This window comes from Rhinoderma darwinii, chromosome 6 (genome assembly GCF_050947455.1).
Source record: "Rhinoderma darwinii isolate aRhiDar2 chromosome 6, aRhiDar2.hap1, whole genome shotgun sequence".
NCBI classification, from domain to species: domain Eukaryota; kingdom Metazoa; phylum Chordata; class Amphibia; order Anura; family Rhinodermatidae; genus Rhinoderma; species Rhinoderma darwinii.
Window position 1 is genome coordinate 121,273,099 of NC_134692.1, and position 21,526 is coordinate 121,294,624.

The following is a 21,526-nucleotide window of genomic DNA, read 5'->3' on the forward strand; positions in this document are numbered from 1 at the left end:
CGTATAAACCTCCTGGATTAAAACACATTGTATAAAACATTTCATTAGTAGAATGCTAAATATCTCCTTATTACTGGGCACCAATGAAGTTCAGTCCTTGTGTGGGGGGGGGGAGCCACCTGTTCACCAATATACAGGCTCATTATCATTACTATTACTAGTAGTTTACTCTGTTTTCTGTGTTATTTAACTCGGCTTTGTTTTTTAAGGCATTTGTAAGATTCCTTTTACAGGTTCGCCAGCCTCATGATTTTGAATGATGGCAGGCTAAATTACACTGGCACACTCCAGTTCGTGGGGCTGTAGAGATGATGTATATAAAGGGTTAATCGGAATAGCCCCATGATCTAGGTTGTGTACTGACGGTCTTGTTTAAAGTGTACTTATCGTGACAGGTTAACTATAAAAAATATTGAAATACTATATTCTGTTTTGGCTAACGAAGCAGAACGTTTACCTTTAAGTGGCGACTCATTAGCTGCCAGGATCATTTGATCAGCAATGGTCTTTGTCTTGGAATAATGGTCCAATTGCTGAAAAATAAAGAACAAGCAATATTAATAAAGTGCTAAATATGATTTTATATAATATGTTACAGAAATATAATCATATAAAGCATGGGATATAAGATACTACAGTGGTGCATGCCCTAAATATCAGCGTGACTTTTTATTTCGACACTTGCCAGAATTTTTGTAAGAGTCCAATAAGTGATCTATTCTATCACATATCATTCCCATATAAAAAACATTCAACGGAGCATGACACTTTTTTTTGTCGGATTTGTGTGGAAATGCCTCCGTATGAAATCGAAGGCTTACAGAAGTATGATTAAGACCTCATTCACTACAATAGGAGCCGTATTTTAGCTCCATACAAAAGGGAGCTGTAATACGGCTATGTGCATGATGTTTGATATTATACTACTCTAAAACTAATGCCGTAAAAAAAAAAAGTGTTCATTATTTTCATCTCCTTATTATATTGCTTGACCCTTTCATGAACAAGGATCATTGATGCCCCTGTGTCCAGGTCAAATTTTCCATTTCTGATCTTCACTTCTTTAAACGATAATATCTTTGCAACCCCTTTGACTATCACAACTAATTTTTTATTTATTTTTTGCAAAACTTACATTTTCTAGATTAGTTTAATTAATTCCATGTTTTTATTTTTTACGATGAGCAGACAAATCACCAAAAATTTGAAAAAAACGAACTTTTTTGTAATTTTTTATATATATTTACCTATATCATATGTATGTAGATATATCTATCTATTTCCTGGTCGTCAGAAAGGGTTACGTTTCCATTAATCCCATTGGACAGAAGATTGAGAGTTATTTAGCATCTTGAATTGACAGTCTGACTCCCTATAAAGCTCCCCACAGCACACAAATCAGACGTGTTTCTTTCAAGGTTGAAGGACCTGTGGGTGACGTCACGCTGTGTCTGCAGTGAAAGAAGCTGGCTGGGAGTGATGACGTCACCCACAGGTCCTTCAACCTTGGCGTCGGAAGAGAGAAGACACCACAGCTCCAGGCGTGCAGTTGAATTTGCAGCAGCATCACAATGTGCAGGTAAGCATAGTAAACTCTCTAGAGACGAGCATATTAACCTTTTGGACGCCTTTCAGCTGATGTATCTTCTCTGACCGACGCCAAGTTTGAAGGACCTGTGGGTGACGTCACGCGTGGGAACGATGAGAAGTGTATGATGCTCATTTGTCAGCATCATACATCTCTATTCACAACGCCCAGTTAGTAAAACAAGTAAACACGCCCAGTTGTTAAAAACACAATACACGCCCAGTTGGAAATACAAAAAAAAACACGCCCAGTTGTCCATTTCAAAGCTCATTTGCATAAATCTAAAATTGCTCATAACTTGGCCAAAAATGATAGTTTTTAAAAAAAAACAAAACGTTACTGTTATCTACATTGCAGCACCGATCACATGCAATAGGAGATAGGGATTTGAGAATTTGGTGACAGAGCCTTTTTAAAGATTCCACTGAGGCCATGCCAGATAAAGCAGCTCTTTATTATTTTCCCTAGTCTAAGGGCAAATGGCTCCCTTATCATCCAGTAGTAAAAAAAACTACTGGTGGCTGACTGGGAAAAAAACAGAAAAAATAAATCTGGCGGCCATTAATGCATCACGTCGAGCATCACGATGCGTATTGCGTGCAGTTTTGCTGAGTATTTGCGTGCGTATTTTTCAGGGCGTAAATTGACCCATGGTGCGTATTTTCAAAACCGCAGCCTGTCAATTTATTTTGCAATTCCTCCTGCGAATTTATCCCTGTAGTTCTACAGAAATACGCAGCAAAACCCGCAGCATGAAAATGCCGCAATTTACGCAAAACGTAAAAATTGCACCGAAAAAGGAGATATTTCATCAAAGCCTAATTTCTGCTCCCTAGCCTTCCATCCAGAAAGTATGTTCGGACCCCAACTTGAAAAGATTCTGACAAGAGTGGTATCTCACATTCTCAGAAGCCTGGGTATCAGCAGTGATCAGTCAAGGCTACTTCATAGAATTTCTCAGGATCCCTCCAGACAAGTTTTATCTAAACAGTCCATCTGGTCCAGTGGTGCCCCTTCTTATAGAAAAATTCCTTCAGAACGGTGCTCTAGAACTTGTGCCTCCAGCTCAGCAGTACAAAGGCGTGTACTCAAGCGTCTTCCGAGTCCCCAAACCGGGAGGGAAATGGAGACTGGTCATCGACCTCACTTATCTAAACAAATATATACAGAAGAAAAAATTCAAGATGGAATCCATTCGGTCTGTCATAGCAGTCCTATCACAAGGTGATTATATTGCAACCATAGATCTAAAGGTTGCTTATCTGCATGCACCAATTTTTGTATCTCACAAACGGTTCCTCCGTCTGGCAATCCCGCTGGGAGAAGTTCAGCATTTCCGATTTAGTTGCCTGATGTTTGGACTTCTCTCTGCTCCCAGGGTGTTCACAAAAGTCACAGTGTTGCTGACAGCAGCACTCAAGCTCAAGGGCATATACATAATACCATACCTGGATGATTGGCTGATCAGGGCCCCATTCAAAGATCTCCGAGTTCATTTACAGACAACTCTGAACACCTTGAGTTTACAAGGGTTCCTAGTCAGCAGTGAAAAGTCCTGCCTCATCCAACCACAGTCATAAAGTTTCTAGGTTTAAGAATAGATTCAAGACAAATGATGCTCAATCTAAGGACGAGGGTACAATCTCTAATAAGTCTTACGAAAGTTTCAGTCCGCCGAGCGATGTCGGCCCTAGTAGCACTAACATCCACAATAGACAATAGATGCAGTCCCCTGGGCCAAAGCCCACATCAGGAAACTCCAATGGGACCATCCTGTCGCAATAGTCCCCCTGTCCCAGTTCGTTGGACAGGATGATTTCCATACCTCCAGAAACCAGGACAGGTCTCCTATAGTGGACGAAGATGCAATTCAAGTGCATGTCTCATCTTCATTAAGTTCCGCTAATAGTCACATCGGATGCTTCAAATTGTGGCTGCGGTGCCCATGTAGAGGATTGGTGGGTACAGGGAAAATGGAGTCCAGCGGAAGTTGCTATGTCAACAAATCTCAAGGAATTTAGAGCAGTGCGTCTAGCCTTGATTCACTTCTAAAATCTTCTGCGTGGCAACATCGTCCTCATCCAATCGGACAACTTAGCCATAGTCTACTTTGTGAACAAGCAGGGGGGCACGAGGAGTATGTCTCTGCCCAGTTCGTCAGGAGGGTACACTCTTTGGACAGAGAGGACGGTGTCAAAGATGTCGGTAGTGCATATCAAAGGTTCACGGAATATCAAAGCCGACTTCCTCAGCAGGAAAAAATATAAAAATTCTCCCAGCAGAATGGAGCCTCAACAGGAGGATGTTCCAACAGATCACTTCCAGGATGGGCATGCCAGAAATGGACCTGTTGGCAACAAGGGAGAATGCACAACGTTCTACCTTTTTCTCCCTCAACAGAGAGGATTCACCATACAAGCTGGATGCTCTGTCCTTCAATTGATCCCACAAATTCCTCTATGTTTTTCCCCCTCTGCCTCTAATCCAGAGAGTCTTGCAGAAAATCAATAGAGAACAAACAACAGTATAGCAGTGTTACCGTTTTGGCCCAGGAGAATATGGTTTCCCCAATTGCTCACACTTTCCAAGGGAGAATATTGGAAACTACCGATCCAGAGGGATCTCCTCTCCCAGTACGGTATATTGCATCCAGATTACATCTGACTGCTTGGAAGCTGAAAGGGGGTCCCTGAGAAAAGCAGGGTGCTCGGAAGATGTAATAAAAACATTGTCATCTGCCTATAAACCGAATACCAACAGAGTCTATAATAGAGTATTGGGCATTTACTTATCATGGGTTTTTCAGAAAGGTCTGATTCCTTCTTCAGTTCCAGCTGTCCTTCAGTTTCTTCAGGAGGGTCTTCAAAAGGGTTTAAAATGCAACACTCTGAAGGTACAATTCACAGCCATAAATTCTTCCTTAGGAGGTCTATATTCTAATAATTTAGTTATTCCAAGATTCTTCAAAGGAGTGAAGAAAATCAGACCTCAGATTCAGGGTCCAGCTCCATCTTGGGATTTGGCGGTGGTCCTTCAGAGCTTGTCATCATCTCCTTTTGAACCAATTTATGAAATTTTACTACAATTGCTATCTTGGAAAACATTGTTTCTTGTAGCCATAGCCTCAGCTAGGAGTGTGAGTGAGATACAAGCATCCTTATCTACGTGACCTTAATGATTGCTTGGCCCTTAGAAGGATGCCCGGATTCCTGCCTAAGGTACACTCTAACCTTGCTGTTAACCAAGAAATAATGCTTCCTGTTCTTTGTGCAAATCCTCAGGACGAATATCAGCAGAAACGTCATGCCTTAGATGTCCTGGACAGCAGTTCTATGCTATATTGATAAAGTGCAAAGTTTCAGATTATCAGAATCATTGTCTCTTCAGTTTCAGGGCCCTAACAAAGGTGATAAAGATAGTAAGGCTACTCTAGCAAGGTGGATCCGCAATGCGACATCAAAGTTTTATCAACTTAAAAATCTAGACTCTCCGGTCCAAATAAAAGCTCATTCTCTCAGGTCCACATTTACATCATGGGCGGAATTGCACATAACTCTCTAGATCAGATCTGCAAACCGGCTGTGTGGTCAAGTCCAAATACCTTCATCAGGCATTATCATCTAGACATCAGTGCTTTGGTAGGCTCAGCCTTTGGCAAAAAAGTGCTAAAAACTGCGTGTCCAGTACCCTCCCTTGATATTGCTTCTTAAGTCCCTTTCTGTGCTGCCTGAAGGACGACCAGGAAAATGAAAATTTGCTTACCGAAATTTTTCTTTCCTGCAGTTTGTGTGAGATTACCCCTTCAAGTTTAACTTATATTCAACTTAAGAAAATATTGAGCCATATATATGTCCATAGTAAGATCAGATATACACTAACTGCACTAGAAGAATAACAGTGGTGATCTCGTACGCCTCTACGGAAAACATCTTCACTTTCTTTCTGTTCTAGTTTGTATAAGGCCAAATTTATTTTTTATATATTACCTTTTCCAGAGGATAATAGGTTGTGGTTTCTTCATCACCTTCCTCTATCTGGTTGCCGCCAAATACCACATTTACAGTGCTTGTATATATGAGTCTGGGAATGTTTCTATGTATGCAAACTGTAAGGAAAGATGAGAAGAATGTTATAGTGGAGAGAACATACACAGACAACTCCAGATTTGTGGAAATGCCACGAAGGTCATGTGCTAGCGTGACACAAATGCTTCCACATCTTTCATTCATCATTGTGTATACCACCCATAATTTACGATGGCCAGCGGGTTTAATGGGGAAATGGGGAGTCTGTATAAAAAAAAAGATTATAAGGGATTGGTGGTGGTGGTGGGGGGCTGACCCGAGGCAATTAAATTAGTTTTTACCCGAGAGTAATCCTGCTGAACTTCAGGAACCAAGCATTGTGGGGTGCACTCTGAAACCCCTAACTTGGGCACCAAGAGAGCGCGTCCCTTCCCTGCATTCATATGATTTGCAATAATAATGATGGTGACACATACTAATAACAGTAACTTACCATCAATGACAACTTGTGTTCCTCCAATGTTTATAGATTCAATTTGTTTCTTCTGCAGCTAAAAACACATACAAATGTAGATTTAAAGATTCCCCATGTATTCATTGAACTGAATAGAAGATTATTTGTGTACATAATACCAAAATTGTGAGCAGCAAAAAAGGTTTTATTCATATTATATTAACCCCTTAGTGACTAAGCCTGTTTTGGCCTTCAGGACCAGCCCCATTTTTGCAAATCTGACATGTGTCACTTTATGTGGTAATAACTCCAGAATGCTTTTACCTATCCAAGCGATTCTGGGATTGTTTTCTCGTGACATGTTGTACTTTATGATACTGAAAAAATTTCGTCGTTAAATTCAATATTTATTTGTAAGAAACGCCAAGATTTAGAGAAAATTAGCAAAAATTAGCATTTTTCTAAATTTTAATGTATTTACTTGTAAAACAGATAGTAATACCACACAAAATACATACTAGTTTATATTTCCCATATGTCTACTTTATGTTTGCATCGTTTTTTGAACATTCTTTTATTTTTCTAGGACGTTACGAGGCTTAGAACTTTAGCAGCAATTTCTCATATTTTCAAGAAAATTTCAAAAGGCTATTTTTTCAGGGACCAGTTCAGTTCTGAAATGGCTTTGAGGGCCTTATATATTAGAAAGTCCCCAGAAGTCACCCCATTTTGAAAACTTCACCAATCAAAGTATTCAAACCAGCATTCACAAAGTATTTTAGCCCTTTAGGCGTTTCACAGGAATTAAAGCAAAGTAGAGGTGAAATTTACAAATTTCATTTTTTTTCTTCAAAAATTCATTTGTAACAAATTTTTTCTGTACCACAGAAGGTTTTACCCAAGAAATGCAACTCAATATTTATTGCCCAGATTCTGCAGTTTTTAGAAATATCCCACATGTGGCCCTAGTGCGGTCATGGACTGAAACACCGGCCTCAGAAGCAAAGGAGCACCTAGTGGATTTTGGGCCTCCTTTTTTTTAGAATATATTTTAGGTACCATGTCAGGTGTGAGGAGGTCTTGTGCTGCCAAAACAGTGGAAACCCCCCAAAAGTGACCCCATTTTGGAAACTATACCCCTCAAGGAATTTATCTATGGGTATAGTTAGCATTTTGAACCCACAGTTTTTTTGCTACATTTATTTGAATTAGTATGTGAAGGTGAAAATCTACTTCTTTTGTGAAAAAATTGGGAAATTTTAAATTTTTACAAGGAATAAAGTAGAAAAAACACCCCAACATATGTAAAGCAATTTCTTCCGATTATAGCAATACCCCATATGTGGTAATAAACTGCTGTTTGGACCCACAGCAGGCCTCAGAAGAGAAGGAGCACCTTTTGGATTTCTGATTTTGCTGGAATAGTTTTCAGTGCCGTGTCGCGTTTGCAATGCACTGGAGGGATGAAAACCGTGGAAACCCCCCAATAGTGACCCCATTTTGGAAGCTACACCCCTCAAGGAATTTTTCTAGTGGTAAAGTTAGCATTTTGACCCCACAGTTTTTTTGCTGAATTCATTGGAATTAGTCTGTAAAGGTAAAAATCTACTTTTTTTTCTGAAAAAAGGTAGCCATTTTTAATTTTTACAAGGAATAAAGGAGAAAAAGCGCCCCAACATTTGTAAAACAATTTCTCCTGATTACGTAAATACCCCATATGTGGTAATAAACTGCTGTTTGGACCCACACCGGGGCTTAGAAGGGAAGGAGAGCTATTTGGCTTTTGGAGCTCAAATTTAGCTGGAATAGTTTTTGGGTGTCATGTCGAATTTGCAAAGCCCCTGAGAGACCGAAACAGTGGAAGCCCCCCAAAAGTAACCCCATTTGGGAAACGACACCACTTAAGGAATCTATGTAGGGGTATAGTGAGCATTTAGGCCCCACACGTCTTTTGCAGAATTTATTAGAATTAGGCCGTGAAAATTAATATCAACATTATTTCCACTAAAATGTTGAATTTTTTCAATTTCACAAAGGATAAAGGAGAAAATGCACCCCAACATTTGTAAAGCAATTTCTCCCGAGTACGGCTATACCCCACATGTGGTCATAAATGTTTTTTCATTCGAAAGTAATTAACCCTTACGAACTGATTCATGTTTTGCTTTTTCGTTTTTCCTCCCCGCTTTCCAAGAGCCACTACTTTTTTATTTTTCTGTCAATAGAGCGGTGTGGGGGCTTATTTTTTGCGGGACGAGCTGTAGTTTTTATTGGTACCATTTTTTGGTACGATGCCATATCGGTGGACGTAAACGGCTGTTTGGGCACGCTGTAGGGCTCAGAAGGGAGGGACGCCATTTGGCTTTTGGAGTGCATATTTTGCTTGGTAGTAGTTCTGGCGTTTTGCTGGTATTTCAGTTTATAATATGGGGCATATGTAGACTGGGCAGAGTACATCAGGGGCATAATAAGAGGGTATAATAATGGGGTAAATAAATAATAATCCACAGATCTGTGGCCGGTGTCGCACTTATAAATGGCGCCCGATCTTATCCACTTTTGGAACACTCTGCACATTTTGCATCGCCATAATCTGGGAGCCGGAACTTTTTTTATTTTTTCACCACCGGAGCTGCGTGAGGGCTTATTTGTTGCGGGACAATCTGTAATTTTCATTGGTACCATTTTGGGGTACATGCAATTTTGTTGATCACTTTTTATTCAATTTTTTCGGCAAGCAAGGTGACCAAAAACCATCAATTCTGACAATGATTTTTATTTATTTTTGACGGCGTTTACCCTGGGCTATAAATGACCATTATTCTTTATTCTGCGGGTCGGTACGATTACAGTGATACCATTTGTATATAAGTTTTTTTATGTTTTGCAGCGTTTGCGCAATAAAATAACTTATTTCGAAAATAATTTATTTCCTGTGTCACCATATTCTGAGAGCCGTAACGTTTTTATTTTTCAGTCAAAAAAGCTGTGTAAGGGCTTGTTTTTTGCGGGACGGGTTGTAGTTTGTATCGTTACTATTTTGGCGTACATGCGACTTTTTGATCACTTTTTATTGTATATTTTGTGAGGGGTGGTGACCAAAAAATAGTGATTCTGGCATAGTTTTTCGTTTATTTTTTTTGCGGCGTTCACCGTGCGGGAAAAATAATATTATAGTTTTATAGTTGGGGTCGTTACGAACGCGGTGATACCAAATGTGTGTCATTTTTTTTTACGTATTCATTTTTTTTCCTATAATAAAAGACTTATAATAGGAAAAAAGCAGTTCATGTTTATGTCACTTCTAACTTTTATTTTTACACTTTTTTTAAAACATTTTTATTCTTTATTTTACTTTTTTCACTTGTCCCACTAGGGGACACTTAGACTTGCAGCTTTGATCGCTGCTGGAATACATTACACTACACACGTAGTGTAATGCATTCCAACTGTCATTGTGACGTGACAGTCACACTGACAGGAAGCCTACGACGACCACCCTCGGGGTGGTCCTCATAGGCTTCTGTACATGGCAACCCGGAAGCCATTGTCTGGCGTCCGGTTGCCATGGGTACCATCGCCAGCCCCCGTGATTTCACATGGGGGCTGCCGATCGGCGCTAAAGACCTTAATTGTGGCGTTCAAAATCAAGCGCCGCAATTAAGGGGTTAACTGCCGATATCAGCGGCGACAGGCCGCTGATCGGCAACGGGGAGAGCAGGGCTGACACCCTGCACAGTTAACCGCCGCTGCGGTGTAGCGCCGCGCGGCGGTTAGCTGTCAAAGCACTGACGTAACTGTACGTCAAGGTGCGCGAATTTACTGCTCACCATGACGTACAGTTACGTCATGGTGCGTTAAGGGGTTAAACTTCTATAGTATACATAAGAGATATATAGGTATAAATACTTTGGCTGGCAATACATTTATAGATGGGGAAAAAAAAGAGACAGAGGAGTTAGCTATAAGCTTTGCAAAATGTTCAGATGCAATAGTGCATTCAGCCGCGGTGCCTCCTTAGAAAAGGTAGCCGCAGTGGCCCTATAACTGTGCTCCTATAATTACATCCACAGTGCCAGCCACAGTGCTCCTATAATTACATCCGCAGTGCCAGCCACAGTGCTACTATAATTACATCCGCAGTGCCAGCCACAGTGCTACTATAATGACATCCACAGTGCTCCTATAATGACATCTACAGTGCTCCTATAATGACATCCACAGTGCTCCTATAATGACATCCACAGTGCTCCTATAATGACATCCACAGTGCTCCTATAATGACATCCACAGTGCTCCTATAATGACATCTACAGTGCTCCTATAATGACATCCACAGTGCTCCTATAATGACATCCACAGTGCTCCTATAATGACATCCACAGTGCTCCTATAATGACATCCACAGTGCTCCTATAATGACATCCACAGTGCTCCTTAAATGACATCCACAGTGCCAGTCACAGTGCTGCTATAATGACATCCACAGTGCCAGTCACAGTGCTGCTATAATGACATCCACAGTGCCAGTCACAGTGCTGCTATAATGACATCCACAGTGCCAGTCACAGTGCTGCTAGAATGACATCCACAGTGCTCTCACAATAGTGTTAACCACAGTGACCCTACAGCAGTGCTAGAGAGTAAACCATTAGCTCCTCCCCACTCCCATGGCTGCTTTATCCTCTACAAGCAACAATTTACATTTCAGCGGCCAATCTGCTGCCACAGGAGCAAATCAGCCTGGCAGAAGTGATCTCTGATCGCTTATGCTAAGAGCAGTAGGACAGGGATTGTCCTACTGAATCCTAAAAGCTTGAGAGGCCTGGAAAGCAGTGTAACAGGGGTATAAGTCTAACCTTTCTCCAATTGGGCTTTATCAAAACAAAAAGGAAAGCACATTAAAAAAAAATATATATATTTTTTTAGAAAAATGTAAATACTAGAAATTATATGTATTTTATTTTAGAATAACTAGAAGGTACCAAAGACTGAAAGGAAAGAAGTAACCTATATTTCTTCAGATAGCATACGCTAACTACCATTAGGAATGGGATGCTGAATTTACCTCCCACCAACAGGCATCAAAGGTGTCTATAGCACTGCTACCAGGGATCACATGATGCAAGGCCCTGTTCACATCTGCGTTTGACATTCCATTTTTCTGCTCTGTCAGAGGAGCAGAACAATGAAAATGCCGGAAGTGCAGACTCCATTGGACAACAGAGACAACTGGCGCCGACAGAACCCATTGATTTTAATGGGTCCCGTCTGGGTATCCGCAGATTTATCGGAAACAAAGGCTTCGTTAGGAGCCTCCGTTACAGATTGCGTTATTTTTGCAGGACAAAATAGTACGGCGTTATTTTGTCAGAGAAACCATAACCCGACGGAACTAATTAAAGTCAATGAGTTCCATCAGGCGTCGTTTGTTTTTGCCACGTCACGGATCTGGCTCTTCCGTTTTCTCGTATTTCTGCTACTAAAGTGGAGCAGAACAATGAAAAACAGTAAGCAGATGTGAACATAGCCTTAGGCAAAAATCAGGGACTGCGGTTTTGCAGTTCCCACATACAGTGGATATAAAAAGTCTACACATCCCTGTTAAAATGCAGAAAAACAAACTGAAGTCTTTTAGGGTGGAAAAATAAAGAACAAAAATAATGTGGTTGCATAAATATGCACACCCTTAAAGTAATACTTTGTTGAATTACCCTTTGACTTTGTGACAGCATTCAGTCTTTTTGGGTAGAAGTCTATCAGCATGGCACATCTTGACTTGGCAATTGTTGCCCACTCTTCCTTGCAAAAGTGCTTCAAATCTGTCAGATTGCGAGGGCATCTCCTGTGTACAGCCCTCTTCAGGTCACCCCATGGATTTTCAATGGGATTCAGGTCTGGGCTCTGGCTGGGCCATTCCAAAACATTGATCTTCTTCTGGTGAAGCCATTCTGTTGTTGCTTTGGGTCGTTGTCGTGTTGGAAGGTGAAATTCATCTTCAGCTTTTTAGCAGGGGCCTCCAGGTTTTGTGCCAATATTGACTGATATTTGGAACTGTTCATAATTCCCTCCACCTTGACTAAAGCCCCAGTTCCAGCTGCAGAAAAACAACCACAAAGCATAATTCTGCCCCCACCATGCTTCACCGTGGGTATTGTGTTCTTTTGGTGATGTGCAGTGTTGGCTTTGCACCAAACATACCTTTTGGAATTATGGCCAATATGTTCAACCTTGGGCTCATCAGACCATAACACGTTTTCCCACATGCTTTTGGCAGACTTGATGTAGATCTTTGCAAAACTTAGCCGGGTTTGGATGTTTTTCTTTGTTAGAAAAGGCTTCCGTCTTGCCACCCTACCCCACAGCCCAGACATATGAAGAATACGGGAGATTGTTGTCACATGCACTACACAACCAGTACCTGCCACTCCTTTAATGTTGCTGTAGGCCTTTTGGTAGCCTACCTGACCAATTTTCGTCTTGTATTTTCATCAAGTTTTGAGGGACGTCCAGTTCTTGGTAATGTCACTGTTGTGCCAAATGTAATCCACTTCTTGATGACCGTCTTCACTATGTTCCATTGTATATCTAATGCTTTGGAAATTCTTTGGTACCCTCCTCCTGACTGATGCCTTCCAACAATCAGATCCCTTTGTCTTTACGGACCATGGCGTTTGCGGTCACATGCAACAAAGAAAATGTCAGGAAAATCCTAAAAGAACAGCTGAACTTTATATGGGTTTACTGAGAATCACTTTAAATAATGGCAGCTGTGTACTGACTACTATTTAACATGAGTTTAAATGTGATTGGCTAATTCTGAACACAACCACATCCACAATTATAAGAGGATGTTCACACTTATGTAACCACATTATTGTAGTTTTTGTTATTTTTTATTTTTCCCCTCTAAATGATTTCAGTTTGTTTTTCAATTGAATTGTACAGATTATGGGTGGAAAAAGTTCTGAAATGATTCATCTTGTACTGATTTTTTGACATGACAAAAACCTGGCATTTTAACAGGGGTGTGTAGACTTTTTATATCCATTGTATATTAGACTAGATCACTGGTGGTCAACCTGCCACATTTTGGGGGCCACAAAAGTATCCCTTTACTTTCTCAGGAGGCCCTATATTAAAGTTAGCCATGGTCAGTAGACATCATTGAAAGTCACAGTATCTCTGTATAAGTGACAGCAACATACTGCTTACAAAAGAGTGGTAGCTGGAGTTCCTCCATAACAGGGTAAGCCACAATTACTCCATAACAGTGACAATTCCAGTATCTTTGTACAGATGACAGCCACAGTGCCCCCACAACAGAGGCAGCCATGTTGTGTGCATAGCAGTGGTAGTCACAGTATCTCTACATAGGTGACAGCCACAGAGCCTACATACCTGTGGCAACCACAGTTCCTCCATAGCCGGGCCAGTCACAATATCTCCATAGCCGTGAATGCCACAGTATCTGTATAGTAAACAGCCACAATACCCCCATAACAGAGCCATCCACAATGCCCCCATTACAGGCCCAGCCACAATATCTGTATAATAGTGAAAGCCACAGTATCTGTACAGTAAACAGCCACAATGCCCCCATTACAGGGCCAGCCACAATATCTGTATAGCAATGATAGCTGCAGCATCTCAAATAGAAACTGGGGAGGAAACCTCCAGCTCACCTTACACACTCCAGTGTGGTGTGGATTGTGGGTTGCGCTCGGATCCTCGTGTCGGTACAACGGCAGGCTAGCAAGCAAAGAAGAAGGTAGGATCCAGCGCTGGGTACAATTAAAATGGATTCTCTGTTCCAAGTTTAATGGAATGAAATTAAAAGGAAGTCCAGTTGCATGGGGTCCTGGGTGTGTGAAAAAGTGGTGGTGCGTGTCCTCGGGGCCTACGCGTTTCGGACGTCTGCTGCGTCCTTAAACTTGGCTGTAGTTTAACTACAGCCAAGTTTAAGGACGCAGCAGACGTCCGAAACGCGTAGGCCCCGAGGACACGCACCACCACTTTTTCACACACCCAGGACCCCATGCAACTGGACTTCCTTTTAATTTCATTCCATTAAACTTGGAACAGAGAATCCATTTTAATTGTACCCAGCGCTGGATCCTACCTTCTTCTTTGCCTGCAGCATCTCTGTATAGGTACAGCCACAGTGTCCCTATAATAGTCAGCCGCAATGCCTCCCTAGCAGTGAGTCACAGTATCCCTATAGACATGCCAGTAATAATACTCATATAACAGTAACCACTGCAGTGAAGATGAACCAACACTTTAAGTATCTGCTGGCGTCAAACTAAATCCCATGTAACTTCTTATTTCATATTATCGTTAAAAACATAAACTACTAATACGACAAGTTCTATAAATATAAGAAATAGCTGACGTAGAGAAGTAACTTTCACCCACTTGTTGATATCCAGACATGCCAAAGGATGCTGCATGGAAAACACAGTCAACGCCTTCACATGCATCGTATAGGGAATCATAATCCCGGATGTCACCCTGAAATACAAACAATATTTTTTGGCTATGGGACACAGTAGACTTCTTTGGTCTTCATAATCGGACGTCACATTTAAAATTTTATATTGATGGATTAACCTGTATAAATGTAGCACGACTCGGAACCTCCCAGTCCGGCTTGTGTATATCAAATAAAATAACAGTAAAGCCCGACTTTGTAAGAGCTAATCCAAGATTATGTCCCAAATAGCCTGCACCGCCAGTGACCAGCACTTTAGTTATCTCCCATGTGCCTGGGTGTGCACTTGGCATACAGGAAACCCTGCTTTGGTGGGGCACCACACCATTGGTTCGGACGGTTCTTAGTGGCAGAGCGTTCCTTAGACATTCTGAACACATTTCTCCCTTTTCAATCTGGTTTCTTAGATCTTCAAGTTCACATACAGACTTGGTTTCCCTCATGATGATTTATATTATCCAGATTTAATCAGTTAAACCTGAGGAGAAACATAAAAAAAATTAATATTTTTTACAGAATTTCAAAATTGACAATTTGGGAAATAATAATAAAATGTAGGTTGCGAAGCAAACAGTCCTTCACCCAACAGAGCCCTCAGGCTCAACACGATGGAGTTGGACCAGGTTTACATAGGAATTATTTTAGGAAAAACAGAAGCAAATTCCAAAGAAAGGAAGAAGAAATTCTTCTTTCACTTCTGGCGTATCAAATCTTGAATTTTCAAAACTAAAATAGAGAATTATGTGAAAAATGTGATGTGTAAACCAGGCCTTACCATGAATAGCCCCTTTTCGGCTGACATACTTAATGTATTTTTCCACATAAATTAATATACGGTACATATAGTATCGGTTAAGAAACAACGATACTGCTTTAGTAGACTTAGGGTATGTGCACACGATATCGACAATTACGGCTGAAATTACGGAGCTGTTTTCAGGAGAAAACAGCTCCTGCATTTCAGACGTAATTGCTCGTACTCACGTTTTGCGAGGCGTTTTGCGAGGCGTCAATTATGGGCGTGATTTGGAGCTGTTCTTCATTGGATTCAATGAAAAACGGCTCAAATTACGTCCCAAGAAGTGTCCTGCACTTCTTTGCCGAGGCTGTAATTTTACGCACCGTCTTTTGACAGCGACGCGTAAAATTAAAGGTCGTCGGCACAGAACATCGTAAAACCCATTGAAAGCAAGGGGCAGATGTTTGCCGACGTATTGAAGCCGTCTTTTCAGGCATAATTCGAGGCGTAAAACGCCTCGTTTACGCCTGAAAATAGGTCGTGTGAACCCAGCCTTACAATAAAAATTTGTAAAACAAGCTTACGTACTTTTATTCCACAGTGCCTGTTAGTGGAAGAGCTGGATATCAGAACTAACCAGCAGAGTAGATCAGACAAACAATCTACCTGTAATGTTATTCATTCAACGGGACCAAAACGGGGATGAGCCTTCAATCATTTCAGATCTTAATTAAATTCCTAGACAACAAGTCAAAATAAACTAAAAACGACATAAGTCCACGCCCAGGGATTCTAGTAATGCAGGAATTCAGAATGTAAAATCACAAGCTCGGGTTATAACTTTATCTTTTCACGTGAAATGAATAGAAATCTAATTGTACACGCAGAGGTGACATGTTTGTATGTGGTATTGAATGGACAATTGTAAAAAAAAAATACAAAAGGCATTTTTTTTTTAAATGATTAAACTTATCTATCCCAACACTTGTCTTGTCTTGACCTGAACAATAAAGTTATGCCCTCCTATTAATTTGAAAAATGAACGCTGTAAAAATAATTAAAAAAAACAATGGCGGATTTGGCGTTTTTATGCATTTTCCCATACTTAAAATTTTTTATGTAAATTAAACGCTACCATGTACTGTAATTACCCGCAAAAAAATCCTAAAAACACCCAAAACTTTGTCCTGTAAAAATGGACGACTCTAATAGCTACGTAGCCTTAGAAAAATAAAAGTTATGGTCGACAGAATGCGATGAGGCAAAAATGGGAAAAAAATATTTCTGGGTCCTTAGTGACCACTAATACGCCTTTTCACGTCGGTCACTAAGGGGCCTTAGGCTAGGCTGCCGCCTTTTCACGGTGGCCCAGTCTAAGTCCTGCACGGGTCTCCCGTGCAGGCTGGAGCCGGGGCTCTGCTGTCTAATGACAGCTGGGCTCCTGCTCCAACACCCGCGATCGAAGTTTACTTAGATCGCGGCCGTTTAACCCGTTAAGTGTCGCCGTCCATAGTGACATTTAACTTGTTTACATAGGGCGGGAGCTCCCTCTGTCACCCATCGGCGGCCTGGAAAAGCAAAACGCGTGTCTCCGATGGGTTGTCATGGCAGCCGGGGGCCTGAAAAAAGCCCCCAGGTCTGCCCTGGACATGGACATATGCACGTCCTAATAGATTGCATGTCAGATTTACACTGACAGGCAATAATGCTCTGGTATATGAAGTATACCAAAGCATTATAGCAGCGATCTGAAGATCGCATAGTAAAGTCCCCTAATGGGATTAAAAAGATAAGTAATTATTGTGAAATAAAGATTATTAATAAAAAGTACAGTAAAAAAATAAATAAAACCATTTTTTTCCATAAAAAGTGGTTTTATTTAGTAAAAGTGTAAAAAATAAATAAAAGTACACATATATGGTATCGCTGCGACCGTAATGACTCAATAAAGTTAATATGTAATTTAAACCACAAGGTGAACACCGTAAAAAAAAAAACGCAAAAAAGCAATGGCGAAATTGCAATTTTTTTCCATTCCCCCCAAAAAAGTCATAATAAAAATGAATCAATAAGTCCCATGCACCCCAAAATAGTATAAATCAAAACTACGTCTCGTTCCGCAAAAAACAAGCCCAAAAAATCACTACATTGATGGAAAAATAAAAAAATTACGGCTCTTGGAAAGCGACGATGCAAAAACAAATAATTTTAGTTCAAAAGTGTTTTTATTGTGCAATAGTCGTAAAACTCTACATATGTGGTATCATTGTAATCGTACCGACCCATAGAATAAAAGTTACGTGCTATTTACGCTGCACAGTGAATGGCGTCAATTTAAAACGCATAGAACAATGGTGGAATTTCAGGGTTTTTTTTATAATCCCCTGAAAAAAAGTTAATAAAAGTTAATAAAAAAATTATATGTACCCTAAAATGATGTTATTAAAAGTACAACTAATCCCGCAAAAAACAAGTCCTCATACAGCTATGTTGGCAAAAAAAGGAAAAAGTTATTGCTCTTTGAATGTGACTATAGAAAAACGAATAAAATAGCTTGGTCTTTAGGGCCTAAAATAGACTGGTCACTAAAGGGTTAAGGCCAAAAATGTCTCTGTCGTTAAGGGGTTAAGGCCCAAACTAGACCAAGTGATGAAGTGCAATGTAGTGTGTTGTCTTTTTTCACTGGGTGCTATCCTTTATGGGTACCCACCCTGTTCCTGGATGCTGTTGGGTCACGTGATCTTCATTCTGACCACCTTAATCCTAGAGCTTCTGCTGAAGGAACCGAAGGTCATTCTCTAATTGCAAGTCTATGATACTCGCATGAAGGCTCTCCTAGGCTTGCATTGAGAAGCTGACTTCTGGTCCCTACAGCAGAAGTTCTAGGATTCAGGGGGTCATATTAGAGATCACGTGACCCAATGGCGGCCAGGAACGGCGCGGATACCCATAAAAAAAAAGCACCCTTTTTTTGTGCTTTTTAAAAATGCAATAGAAAACCCTGTGTGAACTAGTCCTTATGGAGTCTCCCTGTGAGTTGAGAACCTATGGCTTTTTTAAATTGCCACATCCCCAGTATTTTTGCGCAAAGATGCTGTAAGACGGATTTCTGAAAGTGTCACATTGCCATTATGCCCCTTTATTTGATAAAAAGTGACATCTTCCCTGTACTATCCATGAAATACAGTGCTGACACTAAGGGTCCTATTACATGGCCCGATATGGGCTGTGAAAACCAGTGACGATCACAAGGGGCTATGATCAGTAATGTGTGGGGACGATCGTTTGTCCTCGTACATTTCCATCATGCCGACAGCACGTCTCCTGGTTACACAGGGGGATGTGCTGCCGACAACGATAATATTTATTGCTGCATAAAGAATGAGATCAGCAGATGAACGAGCGTTTCCCCATTCATTGGCTGTTCGTTGCCCTATTTACACAAAGCAATTATCGTGTAAAAGGGCCTTAATAAATGCTTACAACCATGGACAAAACGGATTTTCTCCTTCCCAGGCTCCCACGTGATTAGTGCAGTTATGAGATGTTATAGCTTCACATTTAGAAAACCAAACCAGTTGTTCTTCATTGTATGCAGATTTACTACTGTGACAGCACTGCAACACCACGACTATTCAAGATAAGACGATAATGTCCTGTATGTAATAACTAAACCACCCCGGATGGGCCTCAGATCACATATTCTATTCACACCATGTATCAGAGTTATTCAGCGCTGCGTGAAAAGCCTCATGTATAGAGATGATGCTCGTAATAACCAGTCAGATACCAATACCACTTGTATTTGTACCAAGTCCAGGGTATGAAATGTATTGGTTTACAATGCATGACCCCAAAACTGTATTAACTGGGAAATACAGTTATCCTTATAGGTTTGAGGCTAGACTTTTATGATAATGAAGGAACCAACTAAACACATTGTAGATATAGTATAATAATATGTCAGCTGATTCAGAGAGACACTAAGCCCAAAGTCTATCTTTGTGCTCATACATGTGGCACAAACCTTCAAGTTGTACAGAGCCATAATACATCTCCCATGGAAGTGTAGGTGGCACTACCACACCTCAGTATGTGTCTGATTTCATACACAAGCATAGGTAACTTTTTTCTGTTGTATTATGTATAAATCCAACAGAATCGCTTCATGTGATAAATATTTCTGTAATTCGGTGCCACATAGAGGTACCATGCGGCAGTACACAGAGTGCCTACTTGTGCTATGTGCATTAGGCCTAAAGCTGGCCATATACATGAGATTAAAGTCGGCCGGAATGGCCGATATTTGCCATTTCGTCTGATCTTGATTGCAAAATTAAGGAGAACGACCATTCACAATGGCTGACAGCAGACGGCTGTATTCTGAAAGTGTGATCGGCCATGTTGGAAAATTTAGTCCGTAGTCGGCCAAATTACAAGTATATGGTATAATTGGCTAAATTCGAGCTGGCCCCAGGGAGTAATTTTTTTAAAAAGAACCGACTCCATGATCGGGCAGTTTATCTGTTCTGTTATGTTGCTGGTGTGATTGTTCATATGAATGATCCCACAGATGATTGATCGGCCGCATTCCGACCAATCAAAGTCTTATTTGTATGGCCAGCTTTAGGCTCGGTTTAGAAATGTCACTGTGACTGTACTGCCCAAGGACCCATGTAAACCTGAAACCAGCCCTGATATCAATAGCTCACATATAAATTTTTGGCCAAGATCGCTGTTGTCCACTGGCTCACAGTCTTTGGTGGCCAGTATTTAAGTGGCCCAGCCCCTAGTGTTTAGTGGTTTATTGACCCCAGTATCTAGGAGTCGGTACCCTCGAGCCCAGTGATTTGTTGCATCCATTCTAGGGTTGGGCGATTAAGACCTAATTCAAAATCACAATTAATTGAACATGTAACCTCAATTACGATTAATGAACGATTATTTAGGCCAAACCCCTATGTACATGCCATGCCATTGAATATGCCCGGAGCCGGCTGTATACAACTGCATATAATATAACCCCTGACAATGCCCCCACACAGTATATTGCCCCCATAGTGCTCTCCACACAGTATAATGCCCCCAAAGCTGCCTCTACACAGTATAACGCCCCTATAACTGACTTCCACGCAGTACAATGCCCCTATAGCTGCCCTCACATAGTATAATGCCTCCCATAGCTGCCCCCACAATGTATAAAGTCCCCATAGCTGCCCCCATGCTGTATAATGCCCAAATAGCTGCCCCCACACAGCCCCAATAGTGCCTGATAAAAATAACAATATACATACTCACCTAAACCCTGTTCCAACGACTAGTGGAGAAGGTCCCTCTGCTCCTCTGGTCTGTGCGGCTCGGCACAGACAGTCGCTATGACATCACTGCCTCGCGTCTGGCAATACATAGTGAATAGTAGAGCAGGGACCTTACGGCCCCCTGCCCTACCATTGGATTCCACTGTATCTGCGTCCTGAAGATGCAGATACAGTTTGAACCGGGGGAAAATAATTGATTAAACCGAAATTCGCAAGATGATGTCGATTAATTGCGTTGAATTTCGTTTTCGTATTTTTGTTTTTTTAGATTGATTGCCTAGTAATTCATAATCCCTAATCCATTCCCTATTTTCCAATGTTTGGTATCTTTTCTCTATTATACATTGATTTATTGCTCCATGTCCTGTTGAGCAGTTTGGTTCTGCCAGTGCTTCATATCCCCGGTGTTCAATAGTACAGTGCCCCTGGGAACCCGGGCTAACTTTTTTAACTAACCTGATAATACTGTTTAATGTATTTTAGAAGAAATAAAGTAAATAATCTACCTAATCACCAGTGGACAAATTCATAACAAAGCAAAATTTTAAAAAAATATGCCAGGTAACCAATAGTTAATGATGTTGTACTGTAGACCATTATAGGACACTATAGACTAGGCCAAGACATAATGAAATCATCATTTCAGGATCACGTTTGCTACTGTAGTTCACAAAACGTACCGACAGCACGATCAGAGCATTACCGTCCACAAATAGATCATATATTAGTACCACGGGGGTCACAGTGGGATAAACCCATTCCCGCTCAACTGCCCTGGATTCCCAGCACTAACCACGTATCGTTCGTGATAAAAAAGATCAATGATAGATTACAACTGCCTGATTTCTCTAGATCCTTGGCAATTGGTGCAGAAAGAGACAGTCACATGCAAGCAGCTGCTGGCTTCC

The 21,526-nt window shown here is 40.9% G+C and overlaps 1 protein-coding gene and 1 long non-coding RNA gene across 5 annotated transcripts in view; one reads left to right on the forward strand and one right to left on the reverse strand.

Annotated features, from left to right (window-relative positions):
• Nucleotides 1-15,004, reverse strand: part of SDR42E2 (short chain dehydrogenase/reductase family 42E, member 2) — a 39,100-nt gene extending 24,096 nt beyond the window's left edge. The window contains exons 1-5 of the mRNA XM_075830229.1: nt 14,681-15,004; nt 14,486-14,581; nt 6,107-6,164; nt 5,575-5,693; nt 458-533 (exon numbers count right to left, since the gene is read on the reverse strand). Coding sequence (XP_075686344.1) covers nt 458-533; nt 5,575-5,693; nt 6,107-6,164; nt 14,486-14,581; nt 14,681-15,004 — 673 coding nt within the window. The remainder of the gene's footprint in view (nt 1-457; nt 534-5,574; nt 5,694-6,106; nt 6,165-14,485; nt 14,582-14,680) is intronic.
• The window catches only part of LOC142655731 (uncharacterized), a 188,257-nt gene that overhangs the window by 45,297 nt on the left and 121,434 nt on the right, over nt 1-21,526 (forward strand). The window lies entirely within an intron of this gene.